This window comes from Oncorhynchus masou, chromosome 30, assembly GCF_036934945.1.
Source record: "Oncorhynchus masou masou isolate Uvic2021 chromosome 30, UVic_Omas_1.1, whole genome shotgun sequence".
Taxonomy (NCBI): Eukaryota; Metazoa; Chordata; class Actinopteri; order Salmoniformes; family Salmonidae; genus Oncorhynchus; species Oncorhynchus masou.
This window is the reverse complement of record NC_088241.1, coordinates 36,028,766-36,052,405: the sequence shown is the minus strand read 5'-3', so window position 1 is coordinate 36,052,405 and position 23,640 is coordinate 36,028,766. Positions and strand designations below refer to the sequence as shown.

General features: G+C 45.3%; 1 protein-coding gene across 11 annotated transcripts in view; it reads left to right on the top strand.

Moving 5' to 3' along the window:
- Positions 1-23,640, top strand: part of LOC135522589 (sickle tail protein homolog) — a 171,771-nt gene that overhangs the window by 66,972 nt on the left and 81,159 nt on the right. For 9 of the 11 annotated variants that reach the window (XM_064949005.1, XM_064949000.1, XM_064948997.1 and 6 more), the window contains exon 2: positions 16,779-17,086. In XM_064949005.1, the coding sequence (XP_064805077.1) occupies positions 16,779-17,086 (308 nt within the window). Of the gene's footprint in view, positions 1-11,889; positions 12,180-16,778; positions 17,087-23,640 lie in introns of those variants that run through there. The other 2 variants (XM_064949001.1, XM_064948996.1) reach the window with 2 other exon arrangements.

The window sequence follows — 23,640 nt, the reverse complement described above, 5'->3', positions numbered from 1 at the left end:
AGTCTAATATCCATTGCCTGTGTTTCTTGGCCAAAGCAAGTATCTTCTTCTTGTCGGTGTCCTTTAGTAGTGGTTTGTTTGCAGCAATTTGACCATGAAGACCTGATTCACGTATTCTCCTCTGAACGGTTGATGTTGAGATGTGTCGGTTACTTTTTCTCTGTGAGTCATTTACTTGGGCTGCAATTTCTGAGGGTGGTATAACTCTTATCCTCTGCAGCAATGGTAATTCTGGGCCAATTTCATTGTTGCACTTGATGTTTTTTGCTACTGCTCTTGGAGAAACTTTCAATGTTCTTGAAATTTTCCGGATTGACTGTACTTCATGTCTTAAATTACTGATGGGCTGTCGTTTCTCTTTGCTTATTTGAGCTGTTCTCGCCATAATATGGACTTGGTCGTTTACCAAATAGGGCTATCTTCTGTATATCACCCCTACCTTGTCACAACACAACTAATTGGCTTAAATGCATTAAGAAGGAAATAAATTCCACAAATTAACTTTGAACAAGGCACACCTGTTAATTGAAATGCATTCCAGGTGACTATCTCATGAAGCTGGTTGACAGAATGCCAAGAGTGTGCAAAGCTGTCATCAAGGAAAAGGGTGGCTACCTTGAAGAATCTAAATTCAAAAATATATTTTGATTTGTTCAACACTTTTTGGGTTACTAAATGATTCCATGTGTTATTTCACACTTTGATGTCTTCACTAGTATTCGACAATGTAGAAAATAGTGTAAATAAGCTGCGTTCAAGGGTGACAATGTCATTTAAACAGACCAACTTCACGGAGAGCTGAGGTAGTCTTATAGCTATGTTTTGAAGCAGCATTTCTAATGGGGGCTTGAATTCTTTTGTTGTGGCTTGAGCCTAGACAACATTGTGGATCACAAGACAACTCGGAAAGATTTCAATGGGTCACAATATAAAACGTTTATGTAACACTTTACAATAAGGGAGCCTTTATTTTGAATTGTTAAGAACGCTTATAGAAAGTCTCTCTCTGACACTCCTATGTCCCTAACACTGGGGGGCGCTACCCACACAGGAGTAACTATTACAGCCAGGCAGAGTAACATCAGTAATTGACACTGCAGCAGTGTGGTTCGACAGAGCCAGCCACTGAGCCATTCACTTCTTCTCAGTCCTCTCCCGCCATACATCACATGATCTCATTCCTGCTTGACTGTGGATTCTGTCTACATCCCAAATGGCACCATATTCCCTATTTAATGGAATAAAGGTAGTGCACTAAATAGGGAATAGGGTGTCATTTGGGACAAAGCCTCTGGCTCCGCTCTGGTGATCCAGTTAAAGTCTGTGGTGACTCTTTCCCTCTCTGGTGGGAACAAAGCTACTTATTCCCTTCACCATTAGACCTCCTCTATCACTTACATAGAGGTTTTATATGGGAGTGGGACTTGTTTCTGTTTCGTGTTGGTAAACTGTTATTGCATAGGCCACCTTTGGGTTTTAGAAGTGACACCAGTTTTGTGACTGTAGCTCACCCACGTTTGCTGTGTAAACTTGGGAAGCAATTCAAGGTGTGGTTTGTTTCTCTGACCTCAGGCTGTTGTTGGTGGAGACTTTCACCCCCAAGCTACAGAACAATGTCTCTGCAGGAGGGGGATTCACTCAGTATGCATGCCCACACATATGCAGAACTTTCAACCTAATAACGCCCTTGTTTTTGAAGCCCATGTCTATTGATAGTTGGCGAATGTAACGTACTAACATGTTTGAACAGTCTGGCCAGTGCTCAGGAATCCCTCCGTCTCTCCTTCACTCCATCACTCTCACTAGAGATGGGCAGCCTGCCACCAAACACACCACCAACCCCTTACTCCTCAATACAACCCATGCCTGGGTGCAGTCACACGCAGTCATGCACACACGCACAAGCACACACACACACACACACACACACACACACACACACACACACACACACACACACACACACACACACACACACACACACACACACACACACACACACACACACACACACACACACACACACACACACACAGAGCAGGTTTCACAAGTAAACAGTGAGACAGAAGCTAGGGTTCTTCATGTGTTGTTCCACCACAGGGTATTTCATAATGCTCTGCCACCTGGTTCGTTTCTCTGACCTCAAGGCTGTTGTTGGTGGAGACTTTCACCCCCAAGCTACAGAACAATGTCTCTGCAGGAGTGGGATTTACTCCGGATACATGTCCAAACATATGAAGAACCTTCAACTTACTAACGCCCTTGCTTCACAATTCTGAATCCCATTTCGAATCATTGCTTTGGAAGTTGGGGAATTATTTGAATTGTATTTACCTTCACTTATCCAGGAAGTCTAATGTGTTAACTGGGTTGCATTTACAGACCTTCCTCTGTGCATGTTTGAATAGTCTAGCTGGTGCTCAGGAATCCCTCCTTTCCTCCCATGTACACACACACACACACACACACACACACACACACACACACACACACACACACACACACACACACACACACACACACACACACACACACACACACACACACACACACACACACACACACACAGCATGTTTCACAGATACACATTGAGACAGACGCTCCAGTGTTCTCAGTGCAAGTTGCTCCACCACAGAGTATTTCACAACGCTCTGCCACCTGCATCATTTATCAACTCAACTAGTCCTCATGTCAACACACCTAGCTAGATAATGGTGCCAACAATCCTCTGTGTTTATATCATGGACTGTCCCAGAAGATAACTGGGATACGTAATGCAAATTGCAGTTTAAGTGCACTTTGGTAGTTCTCAAATGTTCTTGAGAGAGAAAGAGACAGACAGGAAAGATAGTACTATGACGGCCTGGAGGACGCAACTGGAGGAAGCGCAGTTAATCCCCTAGGAAGTTCAACATCGATTTGTATCATTTATTTCATATTTGCACTGCACTGCTGGACCTGTGGGGTTACAGATGAACCTGGGGTTGCAAATGAGGTCTGTGGCCAGCAAAGTCTAGCCTGGCATGTCCAGAGGCAAGGGAGAGATGGAGGGCGATAGAGGACGTGGGAGGGAGGGAGGGAGAGCGAGAGAGAGAGAGACAAAGAAAGATGGAGAGAGAGTCAGAGAGGAGAGAGGCAGGTGGTGCAGGAAAGAAAAATAAGTAATGAATGTGTGATTGACTGGCTGGCTGGCTGGCAAGTCAGGGCCCTTAAGCTGCTCATCACTATGGAGAGAGCCAACTGCAGCACACTCACTTTTAAATAAACTTGACTGCAAGGACCGTCATATTAAAAGACACACTAAAACAGAACCAGCATGGGAGCTGCATAAACTATGTGCACCACCTACCACAGCTGTATAGATTAGACAAGTTATTGTCTCTGTGAGTCTCTCTCTCTCTCTGTACCTTTCTCTTTTCCCTGTCTTTGGTACGAGTTTATTCTTATGTGGACAGCTGATCCAGTCTAATGTCCCCTGGGCCCGCTCCTGAAATTCAAGTTATCCCTGTGACGTGCCTCCTGTCTTGACGACCCTCATAGGTATGAGAGAGGGGGAGAGAGAGAGAGAGAGAGGGGCGGGGGGTCATAATCTTGCACCTCCTGCCAAAAGATGAGAGGTATGTTATCACCAAGAACAAACACGTCTATACAAAACCTTTTTATAATGTTATGATTGTTGACTTAATAGCTCAGCCTCAGTGGACCTCAGGGGGACTACTTGGCGGCTTGGTAGTGAAGTGTTTTAGGTCCACGATCTCACTAAATGATTGGCTTCTCTGGGGATATTAGGCTAGCATTACTTGTCAGGCATCAGCGGGGACAAGGAATACAGTACGTTGGATTCTATTTTAAATTTGGCGACGTCATAGGCTGCTACTGAGGTTCCTCAACTGTCCAACCACCGAGTCTCAACTGTCACTCAGATGGACTGATAGACAAATCAATGCCATTACACTCTCTTTCTGTTTGTTCTCTAGAGGTGTATACAGTATGTGAGCATGCAGTTCCCTGTACTGTAAGCAGTTATTGACTAGTTTGGGATTCATTATTACAGTCTTAAAGGCCCAGTTCAGTCAGAAATGTGATTTTTCTATGTTTTATATATATTTCCACACTATTAGGTTTTTAATGTAAGAGCTGTTTGAGAAGACCGCCTGAAACTTTGTTTTGGTGGGATGGAGTTTTGGCCTGTCTGGTGACATCACCGGGCATTAAATGAGTTAATAGACCAATAAAAAAGAGAGCTCCAAACCTCTCTGCCAATAACAGCTAAAGTTCAGTTTTCCTCTCCCCAGTCAGACCACTCCCATACAGTCCTAGCAGAAGTCTTGCTTGAGAAATTGCTCTTGCTTTGAAGCAATTTTTGTTTCTTTTTGACCATTTTAAATGAAAACAATCACAGTAAGACACTTAATTGATACCCAGAAATGTTTTCATATTGAGATAAAAATGGCTGCATTGGACCTTTAAGCCTCCCACCATGATGTTCAACTATAACGACTCCTTATTGTATTTGCAGGAGGAAGTCACGGACATGATCTTGAAATCTGTCCATTTAGTGGGTAAGATATCCATTTCATATACAGTAGCACCCGGTGAGGCAACTTCTCTGCTATGTTAGCGGTTGCTCTGGAGGTCTGGAGGCCAGGGCCCAGCCTTGAGTGACTCACAGCCCCAGGAACAACTCTCCTAGCAAGAGGAGGAGAGGGAGAGGAAATCAGGGGAAGAGAGTGAGAGTTGCTCCCCACTCTCTCTCTCTCTCTCTCTCTCTCCTGGCAGGATGTCCCAGTCACATCTGATCTCAGGCAATGCCCCTCTCCTCCTCCTCTCTTCTCTTCTGCTACTCCTCTCCTCCTCTCCTCAGGATTCTGTGGGCCTGTCTGATGAGAGATAGATGGTGAGCAGGGACGGAGACCAGCAGATCTCTGGACTGGGCTGTGTTAGGGAGGGCCTGAGGCAACGTTTGGGTTGGGTTGAGTTAGTCCACCCATGGCTGAGCAGAGAGAATAACAGACTTACGCAGAGGTGTTCTGAGATTATTACTGAGTGAGGATTTTTTTTTTTTTTTTTTTTTTTTACCTTTATTTAACCAGGCAAGTCAGTTAAGAACAAATTCTTATTTTCAATGACGGCCTGGAAACAGTGGGTTAACTGCCTGTTCAAGGGCAGAACGACAGATTTGTACCTTGTCAGCTCGGGGGTTTGAACTGACAACCTTCCGGTTACTAGTCCAACGCTCTAACCACTAGGCTACCCTGTCGCCCCAAGGATGAGCAACAGAAGCACATTGTCCCATTTCAGGCCCTCCACACACACATACACACTCTCTCTATCCACTTTTGTCAGGTTTTAACCCATTTTGGTCAGGTTTTAACCCATTTTTCTACATGACTCCAACTGTATTATTAGATTGTAGCAAACAGCACCCCCTGTGGTAGAACATGTTCATGTGCAGGGACTGGCCCAGTGTTCAAGGGAGTGTATGTCAACTTCATATGTGCAGGAGTAGGGTGAAGTGCCTCTAGATGCTGATCTTGGGTCAGTTTAGCATTTCCCACCACTAATTGTTAAGGTTAGGAGTGAGGGTGGGGAAGCTGATCCATCATCTGCACCGAAGGGAAACCTCACCGTGCATTTGTCATCTGTTAAGTCACCCTCGCATACACACAAACGGAATGATGGATGGATGTTTACTGAAGGAGGGAGGAGGGGGAAGGGATGAGAAGGGGAGTTGACTGATGTCTCTTGGGTACTCCAACAGCACATTGTGTCAGCATTCAGCAGGCACCGTGGGTTGATGATGTTCAGTGGAGCTAGGCAATAACAGAGAGAGAGCTGTCGGTTGGTTCTATTCCTCCACAAAGCCATCGGGACGCATTCATTAGTACTGACAGAGCTAACATCAGAGCTGTTTGGACTCTCTGTTTGTCAGGAACAGGGAGGATGGGGAGGGAGGGAGGGAGGGAGGGAGGGAGGGAGGGAGGGAGAGAGGGAGGGAGGGAGGGAGGGAGGGAGGGAGGGAGGGAGGGAGGGAGGGAGGGAGACAGACAGAGACAGACAGACAGACAGACAGACAGACAGACAGACAGACAGACAGACAGACAGACAGACAGACAGACAGAGACTGAGGGAGGGAGTTGTGGGTGATGCATGAGAAGACAAATTAAATCTACTAAGCGATTTGTTGTGATGCGGACTGTTTCTTTTTAGCTGAATCATTTTCTTTTGAGTCAGATCTAAAGTTTGATCTGTTTTCATAAAGACATGCTTATTTGCTAGCAGGGCCTCTGCTACACAGAGGATCAGACTTATTGGCTAGCAGGGCCTCTCTCACAGAGGATCAGGCTTATTGGCTAGCAGGGCCTCTCTCACAGAGGATCAGGCTTATTGGCTAGCAGGGCCTCTCACAGAGGATCAGGCTTATTGGCTAGCAGGGCCTCTCTCACAGAGGATCAGGCTTATTGGCTAGCAGGGCCTCTCTCACAGAGGATCAGGCTTATTGGCTAGCAGGGCCTCTGCTACACAGAGGATCAGACTTATTGGCTAGCAGGGCCTCTCTCACAGAGGATCAGGCTTATTGGCTAGCAGGGCCTCTCTCACAGAGGATCAGGCTTATTGGCTAGCAGGGCCTCTCTCACAGAGGATCAGGCTTATTGGTTAGCAGGGCCTCTCTCACAGAGGATCAGGCTTATTGGCTAGCAGGGCCTCTCTCACAGAGGATCAGGCTTATTGGCTAGCAGGGCCTCTCTCACAGAGGAAATAAAACTTGTTTGTGTGACTTTATTGGAGCTCACCGCCTTTTCCAAATGGGAGAATATTGAGTTTGCTGTCGAGTTAAAGACACACAGGTGTCCCAACTCAAAATGAGCTATTCCATTCCATCGAGCACCAATAGAATCATGTAAAATGCATCATTTGTTTAGTTGAAGTACCTCACTGGAATATGATGGCCACTGGTTTTGTAGCTTTGTGTTAATATGCATTTTCACTTACAGAGAGTTACAGATAGGCAAATGAGTTATACACTTTTCCTCAACTACTCTTGTATCTATCTCATTCTGTTTTTTGTTTTTATCTCTCGGTCTCCCTCTCTCACACACATGTATACATGCACTCACACACACACACACACACACACACACACACACACACACACACACACACACACACACACACACACACACACACACACACACACACACACACACACACAGTCTGGCTATCACAGTGGTTCATATCATATCTAGCTCCTCTTTTTGGTGCCTGGCCCATCCAGGTTGGCAGACATGTCTCTATCTGTTTATTGAAGACAGGAAACTCTGGTCAGTCAGGTTTGCGTTCTCTCTCTCAGACATCTTAATGCAAAATTGCCATAATTAGCCTTCCATTTCGATTGAAGTGCTGAGAGTGTAGACATACACTGAGTGTACAAAACATTAAGAACACCTTCCTAATATTGAGTTGCACACCCGCCTTTGCCCTCAGAACAGCCTCAATTTGTCAGTGCATGGACTCTACAAGGCGTCAAAAGTGTTCCACAGGAATGCTGGCACATGTTGACTCCAATGCTTCCCACAGTTGTGTCAAGTTGGCTGGATTTTCTTTGGGGTGGTGGACCATTCTTGATACACACGGGAAACTGTTGAGCGTGAAAAACCCAGCAGCGTTGCAGTTCTTGACACAAACTGATGAGCCTGGCACCTGCTACAATACTCTGTTTAAAGACACTTAAATCTTGTCTTTCCCATTCACCCTCTGTATGGCACACACGCACAATCCATGTCTCTATTGCCTCAAGGCTTAAAATCCTTATTCAACCTTATTCTCCTCCCTTTCATCTACATGGATTGAAGTGGATTTAACAAGTGGCATCAATAAGGGATCATAGCTTTCAACTGGATTCACCTGGTCAGTCTATGTCACGGAAAGGACCGGTGTCCTTATTGTTTTGTACACTCAGTGTATTTAGTGCACTAATTGTGACCAGAGCCCTACAGGCCCTGGTCAAAAGTAGTGCAATAATTAGGAAATAGGGTGCTAGAATAAATGGAGTTTGAGTTGTGGTGGTGGAGACTACGTTTTAATGAAAAGCCCTAGAGGAAGCAGATACAGTCAGAGATGAGATGAGATGTGGTTATCTGTGTGGTGGAGGTTAGGGATTATACAGCTAGTGAGAGGGAGATGGCACAGCCATGGCTCCATACAGACCCCCATCACTGTTGGGTGCAGAGCACAGACTGTCCACTGGGTACCAAAGACACGGTTCACATGAACACTCACTGGGGACAGAGGAAGAGCAAGAGAGGGAGGAAGGAAGCGGGAGACAGAGAGGTGTCAAGGGGGAATAGAGGCAACTCAAATTAAGTGGTATTTTAAGGACAGGGAGAAACAGCCATCTGCAGAAATAGTATACATGTCAACAATCTGGCCTCCCAACAGTTCTGGGTACTTGCGCCATTGATTATTCAAGATGTCTTAGTAGATTGCATAGGGAGGCCCCATGAGACGACATGGGACGATATCAGCTCTTGAGCATTGTACAGTAGCCTCACATAACGTTGTAACATTTACATTTAAGTCATTTAGCAGAGGCTCTTATCCAGAGCGACTTACAAGTTAATTTTTACCTTTATTTAACCAGGCAAGTCAGTTAAGAACACATTCTTATTTTCAATGACGGCCTGGGAACAGTGGGTTAACTGCCTGTTCAGGGGCAGAACGACAGATTTGTACCTTGTCGGCTCGGGGGTTTGAACTCACAACCTTCCGGTTACTAGTCCAACGCTCTAACAGTGCTGTAACAGCATTATAGATTCAGTCTTAAAGTTAGGAGTGGTTTTAACTTCAGTCTTAAAGTTAGGAGGGGTTTTAATCTTCATTCTTAAAGTTAGGATTGTTTTTTTCATTTCAGTCTTCAGAGTGGTCTGTGAATGAACCAATAGCAGTTCTACTGAGCTCAGTGGGAGGTGCCAACCCCTGGACCCTCTCGAATCTCAACAGAGCAGAGTTAGTCTGTCTAGGACTCGAAATTAAAGTCAGCTCCCACGTGATTGGATGACAGGTTTACCAACGAGGTTCCAGCTAATTTCTAAACTATTTGGAAAATTAATATGTGACTGAGTACGTTGCCTACTATGGTGTTATTTTAATATTCCACCCCCCCCCCCCCCATGACTGTGTATACTGTGCACGCTGCAATGGAGGTTAATAAAGTAGATCAACGCCGATGAAACTAGAGACAACAATTCTACATGTTTACATATCCTATCTCCCCTATAGTTTTCGTTTGACTTTGTCCTAGTTATTGCCCTACTACAAATACTCAAGAATGTGTGTGAAAGTTGGAAGTGTCGACATGTACGGAAATCTTTTTACGACAGGAAGCGTGCACAAACTGAAGCAGATACACTCAGGGGCCAAGAGTTGAGGGCTCAAACGTTTCCTGTGTGTGTGTGTCAGATTATATGTGAAAAATGTGACCGGGCTGCATTGTGAGAGCATTAATAGGTGCTTTTCATTGAGCTAAAAAAAAAACAGCATGGAAAAGACCTTGTCGGACAGATCAGCAATCAGCTTCCTCTCAATGTAGAAATCAGCCTCTCTGTGCACTGTCAAACGCGGCAGGTGACCTCCAGACTGCCCGTCTCAAATGGCACCCTTAAAGGGCCCATCAAAAGCTCTAATCAAAAGTAGTGCAGGAGATCAGGAATAGGGTGCGATTTGGGATGCGCTCGTGCACTACCCATCCTGTCCAGAGCATGGCAGAACCCTGGCAGGGTGGCAGTGGCCCTTTGACAGGCTGCCCATGGGAAGGAGGTAGGCACTGTGATGAGTTCTAGAGAAGGACGTGGCAGGAATCAGCCGGTCTAAAACTAGGCGACTGACGAGAATACAAAGAACCTTCATGTGCTAAGAGAGTGAGTCCATTGCAACAAGCAGGGGAGGGAGATATGGATCATGTGGATGTGTCCGTCAGACGGTGGTCTTGAACAGAACGCTCTTCCAAAAGGTGCAGGCAAAAAAACATCCATATACCTTTGGATTGGGTTTCGCCAACTGATAGTCCAGATCTTATGCTCAACATTTTCAACACGTAAGAATGGACATTGTGCATCATCAGGGGAGTACAGATTGTCGTCTTCATAGTAATGCCCTATGCGGGCTCTGCTGTTGTAGCACACTGCAGCTCTTTGTTTCATGTTAATGGATAAGTCATACCAGAAGAGTGGGAGTAGTGCCTGATACATTCCTCCATAAATGACTACGGGATGTGTCCCGAATGGCAACCTGTTCCCTATATAGTGCACTATTTAAAAAAAAACTATATCGGGAGTAGATGGCGCCATTTGGGACCATGTACATGGAGCAACTGGAGATGACAAAAGCACGGGTCTATCATTTACTTAAAAGTGGCAAATGGGAGAGAGGACATTCTTTAGATACTTGCCTGTCGACACATTTCACTTTTTGCCACCTCTGAAGACTTTCTCAGAGTACGTGGTCATTTTCCGTCTGTGTGTTCACAATAGGGTCTGTTTGGTTGAGTGAGTGAGTGAGTGAGTGAGTATAGTGTAGGTTTTCATTGTTTGAAATTGACTGGTTGGGTGGTTTAGGTAATACTATAGGTGCCAACTTACCGTACATGTATACTACAGGGATTCTGGCTAACTGGTTTGTATAATTCGTCACCTTTTGCTGGGTCATTTTCTATCTGGCTGTTTGTTCAGAGTATAGAGGGGCAGGTTGGTTGAGTGTCTGGAATTTGAGAAGCAGAAACTAACTGGTTCAGGGCCCGACATACCACATACACTGAGTTTATGGAACATGAGTAACACCTGCTCTTTCCTTTCCACAGACTGACCAGGTGAATCCAGGTGAAAAGCTATGATCCCTAATTGATGTCACCTGTTAAATCCACTTTAAAATCAGTGTAGGGATTTTTAAGCCTTGAGACAATTGAGACATTTCACCCGCATACAATTGAGGGTGAAAGGGCAAGATGAAAGATTCAGAGTGCCTTTAAACAGGGTATTGTAGTAGGTGCCAGGCTCACTGGTTTATGTCAAGAACTGCAACCCTGCTGGGTTTTTCACACTCAACAATTTCCTGTGTGTGTCAAGAATGGTCCACCATCCCAAAGGACATCCAGCCAACTGGACACAACTGTGGGAAGCATTGTCGTCAACATGGGCCAGCATTCCTATGGAATGTTTTCAGTCCTTTATAGCAAACATATATGTTTCAAGTCAACAGTACACTCACACATGTAGACAAATCTAAATAAGGAGATTCATTATTTTTTTACTTCCATGACCCTTATTGTACTGCTTGAGCAGGTCAGCGTCGTTAGGTTATGCATATGTGTGGCATATGTTACAAACCAGTTTCATGACTGTACTTATGATGGCAGACGGTCACTTAAAAAGCAGCTGAGCAAAGACAAGTTGAGCGCCTTGTGTGATGAGTATCAACTGGCCGTAATCCAGAAGTAGGACACATGCCTGGTTACATCTCTCTTTTGACGAAAGTGGAGCACTATAAAGGGATTAGGGTGCCATTTGGACACAAGCCTGTCACTGTCAGGTTCCCTATGAGATCAGAGGGAATGGTTTAGTAGGAGTCAGTTCATATAAGAAATACTGTGTTGACAAAGACCAGAGAGGGCCGTGTGTGTGTGTCTGCGCGCGTGCGTGCTTGTGTGATAGAGAGTGGATCAGACACCTGTTGGGCTGGGGCCCACTCTAACTGAACGATGCCAGTAACCTATTTCAGATGGCTATAGAGAGGAGGCAACTTGCACACACATGCAAACTCTCTCTCCCTCTCACGTACACATGCACACATACCCAACCTTACACAAATAAGCAGTCAGTGAGTGGTTGGCCTGAGGCAGAGAAGAGGTGCTTGCTGTCCCTCCTGTGTCCTAGAATGCAGTTTGTTTTCTAAATCCCTACTGGTCGCCCCTGTGGCTCTGGGCGGATCTCTAGGCCCTTTTTTCACGTGAGCCTTGTCTGCAATTTGGAAGTCAACAGTTGCCTGTGTTGTTTTTCTATTTCTCCCGACCCGTTTTCCTCGCTCCCAGTTTGGTGATAAAATGGAAGAAGGGAGAGGAGGACTTGAAGAGATAGGCGAGGAGGATGTATTCTATTCTATTCCAGAATGTTCAAGTCTTGTGGAAGGTAAGGAGAACCTGAAACTGAGATAGAATTGGCTGATTTAAAGTTTCTTAGTGGTGTTCCGTGTAGATACAGTAGCTCAGTAATTTGGAAGTTAAAAATAGCCCTGTGAGTACGTCAGCCATGTTGCAACACTCAACTAGAGGAAGGGTAAGGGCGGCGGGATACCCTTTCATTACCAGTCCCGCGGCATGGTTTGCTGGCATGTTCCTACCTACATTACACCCCCATTAACAGTGCTTAACTGATCTGGACAGAGTTCACAGTGAGTTGTGTAGGTGGATATATCCGGGTGAATGCACGTTATCAGTTCTGTTGGTGTTCAAGATTTAATGTCACAGTGAAATGCCTTTCTTGCAACCTCTAACCCCAACAACGCAGTAATCAATAACAAAGGAATACAGAAACATAGCAAGGTAGAATAAAACACACACTATGTAAAAGAAGAAATAAGAAGAACGAGATAAAGTAAGTCAGCATACTATACGCAGGGTCAATTCCAGCACCATATTTACAATGTGCAGGGATACTGGATCGATAGAGGTAGACACAGTGCCTTTGGACAGTATTCAGACCCGTTGACTTCTTCCACATTTTGTTACGTTACAGCCTTATTCTAAAATGGATTTTAAAAAAAATGTAAAAACAAATGATGGTGTATTGTGTGTAGATTGACGAGAAAAATAAGTGATTTCATCCATTTTAGAATAAGGTCACAGTCTTAGTAGCAGCAGCGTATATGAGGATTGTATGCGAGTGGGTGTGTGTAGAGTCAAACTCTTGGATCTCTACTCCAGAGACGACATCTTGTCAATGAAATACAAAAGGTCTCCAAAATACCTCTGTAATGGTTTTCTTTCATCCTTTAACACAGATGGTTAATTAAAGTCCAAATAGTTATTGCCATTTCGCTTCCCACTGAAGTACTTCCTGCTCATTCAAACAAGAGTTCAATGAGTCATAATTCGGACGTGACTTTTTTTAAGTACGGCACTTACTAACATAACACTTTAGTGTATTTTTAGACATAGAAATAGTCATGCGTGTTAGCAAATGATGAAGTCAGTGGTCACACTGGGTGACAGTAATTGACAGACCAAAACACCATGCGATAGGAAACACTACTGTGTGGGAGCGAAGCAGAGCGACCGAAACGCAACGCTGGAACCCGAAAGTCGTGTTACACCCATGTGCTTTTGTTTGGTGAGGGAGGGAACATAACACAACAATGAGGATATACCATGGCTGGACGCTTTTCACACGACTGCCGTTGAGCTTGGAGATGGTGCTGTAGGTGTTATGGAGAGAGTGCATCTTGGAGACGTTTCTCTGTTGCATTCCCGACACTCACGACTTTCTGTTACCACCGCCAGTGTGTCTTGTGAGAAGCCTCGTCTCTTCATTGCCTGCGCTGGTATGGCCTCGTTGTAAAGCCTGAGGAATCTCCCATTTCAAGACTGTGAACAGATGTACAGAAAATAATGGTTTTGCTTGTTTCCCCTCCCCCCCCAATCGGGCTGATCAAGCACCCCTTGACAATGATTTTTAAGAATTTCCTAATAGATTTTATTTTATTTCATATGACGGCCAATCTAGGATTCAAACAACAACACCCTGCCGCTTTGATTGTCATGTACCAATTCCTAAATTGCCCCGTTGAACCGAAGCAGTGAAAAATGTCTGTTGAAAATGCCCACTTTCTAATCTCCTCTGCTGTGTGCTTGACCTAGAAAGAGACGAATCCTGAGGTAACCTCCCTAGCCATAGCCAGGCCCATATGTTTCCCCATTAGCCTTTGAAAAGTACACATTATGGCTGTACCTGCAGTCTCGAGGAACAAGCCAACAGATCACCGTGCTTTATTACTCCCGCCCTGTGTTTTCACACTGCGCCGCTCCTCTCGTCCTCTCTTATCCTCCACGCCCCGGCCCTACGGAGAACCAACAGCCTGGAAGAACGGGGGGTGGGGGGGGGGTTGGGGGGGGAGTCTGTGTCAGCACACGGCCCCATGGGAAAGCTCTCAGTCTCACAGCAAGCCCCACATTGTCACACACACACACTGGATGCATCCCAAATGGCATATGCCCTATATAGCACACTGTAGTAGTGAAATAGTCATCGAAAGTAGTGATTTGTAGTGTTATGGCCCAGTCCCAAGGAACAGGGGATTTATAACAAGATAGAGTGTTTAGAGCTAAACTAAAGGAAATGTTTCTCATTCTCTCTTTAGTGATGCTCCAGAGCTTTTGTATAATTTCAGTCAGTATAGAATTGTGCACAATTATATACTAAAACATTCTTGCAATGCATTTTTTTAAATTGCAATTCGTATGATATGTTACGAATTCAATTTGTACAATACGTTACGAATTTGTAAGGGTTTAAGATCCCGGGATGCCTCTTTATGATTGAATATCATGTTGATATATTGGGTAGTTAACAGTATGTTGATGTGTTAAAATGAAGTTGAATGGTTTTCAATATTTATGTTTTTAACTAGACATGTGGTTTCTGTTTTTCCTGGAAGTTCATGATGTATCAAAGTTCACAGTTGAGAGGAAGACAGGACATCCCTTTAGAGAACGGTGTTATTCCAAGTCAAGATGGCCACATCCTAATGTGCTACTGGAAGGAACAACATTTCCTCCGTTCACTGTGATGATTCCATTTCCCATTTCTCTGGATAACGTTCTGTCACTCTCCTAGACATATTTTGAATATTTGCCCAGGCTTTTGAAAGTGGGGAGAGTTTAAAGTGAACAGCTGCTTCAGTTTGATGTTTTCATCACTGATATTGTTTCTGTCACATGAAATCTGGAGTTCCCGATCACTGAAATAAGCAACAACATGATTATGTGATGAGATGGGGGGGTGCCTCCTGAATGGTATCCTATTTCCTTTATAGTGCACTACTTTGGACCAGGGTTGGGCACTATATAGGGAATAGCGTGTGATTTGGGACACACCTGGGGACTAGTCTGCAGTACTGGATGCTTCCTGTCCTGGAAGATATCAATATCCCACTTTATGATTATATGATAATTCATGCAATGAAACTTGAAGGCTGTTTCCTGTGGCTAGATTTATTGAAAATTCCCAACAGATAACAGAACAATGCTTCTCATACTTTTCTTGGATGCTTAGTTCTCTGCTGATGCTGTCATCGAGTAGAGAACCGACGATCTTTTCAGCTTGAGCCCCAGATGGAACCGTGTATACTGATCAAGAGCGGCTGGCTATGTCAGTACATGTCCATTCGGGACATGTACCGTCCGAGGGTGGATATTCTGCAAATATTTTGTTCCTTTGTCCCAGGCAAGCACAATCAAACGGCAGATAAAACATTTGGACTAATTTCAAATAGTAATTGAACCCAGGTCTGATCTGTAGATACATCATTTTTGGTCTAGAGCCTCTACAGGATCAGTGTCCTCCCCCCGCGGGACGGTTGAGCTAATGTGTGCGAATGTGATTAGCATGACGTTGTAAGTAACAAAAAACATTTCCCAGGACATAGACATGTCTTATATGGGCAGAAATCTTTAATTCTTCCTAATCTAACTGCACTGTCCAACTTACAGTGGCGATTACAGTTACAAAAATACCATGCTTACAGTGGCGATTACAGTGAAAAAATACCATGCTACTGTTTGAGGAGAGTGCACAACAACAAAAGCATTTTATCACGGCAACTAGTTTGAAACATTTACCTCTGAAGGTAAATAATGTACTTACATTCAGTAATCTTGCTCTGATTTGTCATCCTGAGGGTCCCAGAGATAAAATGGAGCATAGTTTTGTTTGATAAAATCCATTTTTAGATTTAAAATGTAGGAACTGGGTTCTACAGTTTGAACCTCTGCAGTTAGAACCCCTCCCAGTCTGTCTGGTCCACTGGTGTTTAGTCTAAGTCAGAGACCTAACCCTATAGTTTTATAGTCATGTGTATGCCCTAAAGGTTTGTCAATGCACCTAAGGGCACACACACACACACACACACACACACAGTGTGAGAATAAACAGTAAAATAATACTGTCCCGGTTTGTATAAAATAAAAACAAAAAATGGCAAACTACTTCCAAAACGAAGCTACTAAAACTACTAAAACTCTACTAAAACTAAGTGCTCAGATGCATATGATTTCCAGTGGGTTAACATTGCTGCTCAGGGGTTGAGTAGAGCTGAAGGATGGGACTAAAAACAAACAAAAGATAACTATTGTAAACTATACTGTGTCCGTAAAATGTAGATAGTATGTACAGTGCGTTCGGAAAGTTTTCAACCCCTTGACTTTTTCAACATTTTGTTAAGTTGCAGCCTTATTCTAAGATAAATTACATAGTTTTTTCCCCTCATCAATTTACACACAATGCCCCATAATGACAAAGCAACATTTTAAAAATTTATTTTTAGCAAATGTATAAAAAATAACACATTTGTTTTTCCCGGCATAGTACATTCTTCGGCGCCACTTCCCTGCCCACTACCACACCCACCTCCTAAGCCCCTTTTTGGCCCAGGAGAAACCATGCACCCACACACCGTAAGAATAGTGCCACAGTACCCATATGTTGACCCAGCCTCTCTCCCTCTCTCTCCAGAGCAAACCAAAAGCAACCTAAAGGTGACCTCCCCGGAGGACTCCGAGCACCTGAGCAGGAGGCAGGGCCCCCCGAATGGGACCCCCACCCGGGCCCAGGACCCCAAAAGTAACAGCAGCCGCAACGTCCCCCGCAGGCACACGTTAGGGGGGGCACGCAGCTCCCGAGAGATCCTGGCCATGCAGCCCTCGGACATGGACAAGAAGCGGGAGGCCTTCCTGGAGCACCTGAAGCAGAAGTACCCTCACCACGCCTCGGCCATCATGGGCCACCAGGAGAGGCTCCGGGAACAGGTTAGTGACGAACAGGTTAGTGACAGTGGAGATATTTCATTACTTATTTTTTACTTGCGTTTCCTACTGGCGGTCTAAGCCACCGCCACCAGAATACATGTACCAGTGGAAGCGTGGGGCCGAATCCGACCCACTGCTATTCTAGCACACCCTCTCTCATCTCTTCCTACCTTTACTGCCAGTCTTTCACTTGGGCTCTATTGTGACACTTTTCCTAGTTAATCAATTTCTTTGGTCCAAATTATCAATGAATGTGAGACTACTCTTTTACACCTGGGGTGTTACAAGGGATTTGTATTTGTCTTGTTTGGATCAGGTGACAGTCCAATTGCAACACTATTTCTCCCTGTTTTGCCACAAGTCCATTCCATAAATCATGTTGTCACATTTTTTTCTCCTTAGTCTGCTCCAAAATGCTTGTTCTTTTGTATTTTGTCTTGTGCAGAAGTGGTAAACATTAGGCTCCGTACTGTGTCGGTTTCCCGGACACAGATTAAAGCTAGTCTTGGACAAAGAAACATGGTCAATTAATCTCTATCTGGGAAACTGGCCCCCAATGTTCACATTCAATATTTCACAAACGCTACAAACTTTGCATTTACCATTAGCTGCTTATTGCATGTTGGTCATTCATTAATAATGACCGCTTAATAACCATAGATTCATCATCAGAATCCTCTGCTCACACACAAAAACAGAGTGAGAGTCTTTAGACCAGGTGTGGTAGCCCTTTGGGACTCCGACTGAGAGTCTTTAGACGGCTCACTGTTTCATCTATTGCTGCTCATTGGACCCTATGATCACTCTGCAACACAGCTGATGCCTCATTTTGTTTATCTGTCGGCCCCAACCTCAAACTCAGGCCCTGTGTGTAGCTAACTGAACTCTCTGCCCATTCATTGCCATTTACCCGTTGTTGTTGTCTTAGCTGTTTACCCGTTGTTGTCTCACCTGTTGTTGTCTTAGCTCTCCCAATCAACACTTGTGATTGCTTTACGCCTCTCTCTAATGTCAATATGCCTTGTATACTGTTGTTTAGGGCAGCTCCCATTGTTTTATTTTACTGCGGAGCCCCTAGTCCTGCTCAACATGCCTCAGATAGCTCCCTTGTCCCCCACACATGCGGAGACCGCACCTAGCTTAACTGGCGCCTCCAGAGGTGCAACCTCTCTCATCATCACTCAATGCCTAGGTTTACCCCCACTGTACTCACACCCTACCATACCCTTGTCGGTGCACTGTGCCCTGACTCTATCCTACCACACCCAGAAATCTGCTCCTTTTATTCTCTGTTCCCAACGCACTAGACAACCAGTTCTTATAGCCTTCAGCCGTACTCTCATCCTACTCTGTTCCTCTGGTGATGTAGAGGTTAACCCAGGCCCTGCAGCCCCCAGCACCACTCCCATTGCCCAGGCGCTCTCATGTGTTGACTTCTGCAACCGTAAAAGCCTTGGGTTCATGCATGTTATCATCAGAAGCCTCCCCCCTAAGTTTGCTTTATTCACTGCTTTAGCAGACTCCGCCAACCCTGATGTGCTAGCCATGTCTGAATCCTGGCTTAGGAAGGCCACCAAAACTTCTGAAATTTCCATCCCCAATTACAACATTTTCCATCAAGACAGAACTGTAGAGATAGCCTGCAGAGTTCTGTCATACTATCCAGGTCTATGCCCAAACAGTTCGAGCTTCTACTTTTAATGATCCATCTCTCCAGAAATAAGTCCCTCACTGTTGCCGCTTGTTATAGACCCCCCTCAGCTCCCAGCTGTGCCCTGGACACCATATGTGAATTGATAGCCCCCCCCCATCTATCGTCAGAGTTTGTACTGCTAGGTGACCTAAATTGAGATATGCTCGGATAACACCTCGGCTGTCCTACAATCTAAGCCAGATGCCCTCAAATATCACACAAATTATCAAGGAACCTACCAGGTACAACCCCAAATCCGTAAACACGGGCACCCTCATAGATATCATGTTGCCCTCTAAATACACCTCTGCTGTTTTCAACCAGGATCTCCACCCCTTCTGCGAGCAGGCCTTTCTCATCGACATGGCCCATGTATCCTGGAAGGATATTGACCTCATCCCATCAGTAGAGGGTGCCTGGTTATTCTTTAAAAGTCCTTTCCGCACCATCTTAAATAAGCAAGCCCCTTTCAAAGAATGTAGAGCTAAGAACAGTTATAGCCCTTGGTTCACTCCAGACTTGACTCTCTTGACCAGCACAAAAACACCCTGTGGCGTACTGCACTAGCATTGAATAGTCCCCGTGATATGCAACTTTTCAGGGAAGTCAGGAACCAATACACACAGTTAGGAAAGCAAAGGCTAGCTTTTTCAAACAGAAATTTGTATCCTGCAGCACTAATTCCAAAAGGTTTTGGGACACTTATTCTGCATGGAGTTTACAGAGTATCTCCTCCCAGTTGCCCACTGCACTAAGACTAGGAAACACTGTCACCACTGATAAATCCACGATAATCAAGAATTTCAATAAGCATTTCTCTACGGCTGAGAGTGTGGTAGCCCTTTGGGACTCAGACTGAGAGTCTTTAGACCAGGTGTGGGAGCCCTTTCCTGCTGTCATTGACCAAAAGCACACTCTTTAGACTCATGGGTGGAATAGTATTAATATTTGTCATAATTCCATAATTTTACGACGAGAATCAATTTTTTCTATGTCAATTTTCCTTTTTCTTAAAAAAAACAAAAACAAAATTCAGGCTTCTGTGATGTATAATAAAATAAAATGCAAAAATAAAAATAAGTGTAATATTGGGATGCAAACTCAAAACGGAATACATTTAAATTCTACATCTGACAAGGTACAGGTGTCTTCTTTTTTGAGCCCATAACCATGTGTGTCAGGTTACTACTTTTGTTTCAAAGTCGATTTGTTTAAGACTACCAAGAAACACTCCGTGGGACCCTGATTCAGCCCACTGCAGTGAAAGGTTCAACATTTTACCCGCAAGCTCATTCAATATGGCCTGCGGGGTGTTTGAGTAAAAAAAAAAATTAGTGATGGGGGAAATATCGATACAGTTACATATCAGAATATTATTTTTGGCAATCTATTGTACTGCATCGTTTAGACAATATCACAACATTATTTCATGCTCTAGTTGGCTGTACCTGCACCAAAACTCGATTATCTTTCCTGCATAGCTTATTCACCATTTTTTTTTAAAATAGGGAGCCGTATTTGTTTTCAGTACTTTTATTTGTCATGGCTCACTCTTGTCCCTCTGCTGCAGACATACTGTATGGTGAGCAATATGTTTGGACCATGGGAATCTGTTACGGTTTTCTTCGATCTCCTCCTCTGAAGAGAAGGTGTAGCAAGGATCGGACCAAAATGCAGCGTGGTAATTTTGATACATCTTTAATAACGATAAAACACAAACAATACAAAACAAGAAACGTAACACGAAAACCGAAACAGACTTTTTTTTTAAAGAAAGAAGTAATTCATTACATTCAATACCATTCATTCTTTACAACTCATCATTTTCATTCATACTTCAATAATGGTATTTTAATTTAACTAAACAAAAACCCCAAACAAAACCTCAGTGGAGCATCTTCCCTCCCCGTCATCCTACAATCTCCCCGTCCCTAATCTATCCCCTTACAAATCTAAATGACACCCAGCCCTAAACCCCCCTTCCACCTCTCCTCCCTCTTCATCCTCCCCCTCAAATCTCCTTCCACCCTCCTCACTATCCCTTCCGCCCCCCAATCTCTCCCTGTCTTCACCATGTTCTGCCTGGCTTCCCACAGCCCCCGTTTAAAGAGACTCATGAGAAGCCAGAGCAGAAACCTGTCCCTATCTGTCCCTTTCGCTCTCCCTACACCTCTCTCTAACCTGGCCCACGTCAATACAAAATCCCCTCTTACCAAACCTAACAACACCCGTGCCCTAGCCCATACTACTCCGGCAAAGACACAGTCTCAAAAGACACGGCGCACAGTCTCCTCCCTGCCACAAGAGGATCTTGCCGGTATATGATGGAACGTACCGGCAAGCACTTGTGGAGGCTCAACCAATTCAGGTCCTTGAGCCTGTTGTCCAGGCCCCGCGCCTGCACTCCCTCCCAGACCACTGCCGAGATGCCCACTACAGGCGCCGGACTCCCTGCCTGTCTGACCTCCTCATACAGGTGCCTGTGATCTAAACCTACTCGGGCAACTTCAACCTCAGGGTGCGCACGCAACCACTTGGCCGCATGGCCAAAGTGCCACAGCAGCTGTTCCGCCCGAGGACCCGTGTTAGACCACACCATTACACTTCTCACCGGATACGAGAAGAACACCCGCAGGAGGTAACCGGACGGGTGTATCACTGGATGAGCAAGCTCCGTTAACAAGAAACAAAAATTGCGTCCAGCTTGAGAGGGAGATGTGGTACCCCCCTACCTCCCAGAGCATGCGTGCCCTGGCGACCCACTCGTACCTGCCACTCCACATGAACTGAAACACAAGCCTCACTAGAGGCCTCCTCAGCCAAGCCGACAATGGGTAGATGTACGCCAAATACAAAAGAGACGGCAACACATCCACCTTTAGGACCAGGACCTTGCCCATAAAAGACAAATACCTAGCCTTCCACATCGCTAGATTCCTCTGTACCACTGCGATACCCATGTTCCAGTTCAGCGTCGCTGAGCCGGAGGTATCAAAATGGACCCAGAGAATCCTCAGGGCCCCCTCACAGAGAAATAACCCCCGGGCACATCCGTTCTACCGCGCCATCTCCCGAAAAACTTAACAGAAGACTTTGCATGGTTCAGAACCGCTCCCGACGCTCGGGTGAAATCCCCAATGATGGCAAGGGACCTTGTCAGGCACGAGTCCTTGCACAGCAGCAAGGAAGTGTCGTCGGCATACTGCGTCATCTTAACACGCAGCCCACCACTTCCAGGGATCAACAAGCCTTCCACCCCGTGTCTGCCCTAATGGCAGCCCCCAGAGGCTCCATGTACAGAACGAAGAGGAGAGCCGAGAGTGGGCACCCCGTCCTGACCCCAGACGAGAGGTCAAAAACGTCACCCAAGTGACTATTTACACTAACTCGGCACCCCGCTCCGACATATAATGTACGAATCCATCCTATGAACTTCTCCCCAAATCCTATTCGACCTAACACTCTGAATAGAAAATATCTATTCACGCGATCAAAAGCTTTCGCCTGATCTAGCGCTGCTACCATTAAAGGCAGGTCTCTATCTTCAACCCAAGCGATGGAGTCCCTGATTAACTGTAGGTTCCATCTAATTGAGCGGCCCTCTACCCCGCACGTCTGATCCTCATGGACGATGTAGGGAAGGGCTGTACGCAACCGGTCTGCTAAAACCTTTGCAAGTAGCTTGTAATCTACGCACAGCATGGTCAACGGCCGCCAATTGCCAAGGTCTGTTACTTCCCCCTTCTTATATAAAAGTGACAGCACAACAACAGCCATTGATCCCCCCGGGACCCCCGTCTCAAGGATGGCCTTCAAGACTTCGAGGACCACTGGTCCAAGTATACCCCAAAACTTGAGATAAAACTCAGCCGGCAGCCCATCCTCCTAAGAGTGCTCTCAACCTCTTCTAGTGAGATCTGGGCCTCCATCACTTCTCTAATGTCCTCCGGCAACCGCCTGGACAAGTGTTCTAAAACCACATTTCCCTGCTCTACATCTATTTCCCTTTCCTTAAATAAAACTTGGAAATGATCAGTTGTCACCCTGACCATTTCCTCTGGTTTTCTAACTATACTACCATTTTCTTCCCTAACGTCATGCATTACCTTCCTACTCTGTCTGGCCCTAGCTGACTTAAAGAACATAGCAGAACAAGTCTCATTGTGTTCTAGAAAGCCACTATGCGCACGCTCCAGGAAAGCTCGAGCCTTCCGCTCCTGCAACTCCCTGAGCTGCGCCTTAAGGGTTGCGGATCTCTACCAGTCAAACGACCCGCCGAGGTTGCCTGCCTCGTACTCGAGTTCAATTAACCTTTGGATACGATCCACCTCCCTCCTCTCCTCCCTGTTTTTCCTCTTGCAATACTCTATTATAAAAGCCCTAATCCTCACCTTAACTAATTCCCACCACTCTAACACCCCCTCGCACATGGAACGGAGGCCTTCAAGCCTCCAAAAGAAACCAAAAAACCTGTCAACAAAAGCCTGCTCCTCCAGCACATCCCGATCTAACTTCCAGTACCCCCTACCAAAGAGGCAGACTGGCGACCCCACCTGCAGGAGCACCCCGTCGTGATCCGAGAAGAAAACAGGCAACAGCCGCCCAGACAACTTACCCAAAGACCTGGGTACAAAAATATAGTCTCCTGGAGTTGCGCCATGTAAGGACCGACCATTTTCGGAGTAGTGTGCAGGCCACCATCAACCATGGCAAGCCATTAGCCCGGTGATGGCGCCTGCACTGCCATCCCCCCCTATTCCTAAATCTGTATTAAAATCCCCCAATCACTAATTTCCTATTTGTGACACACAGGGGCGCCAGACAGTCCACCATCTCCCTCCTGTCTGCCACCACCTGTGGCCCATACACCACCACT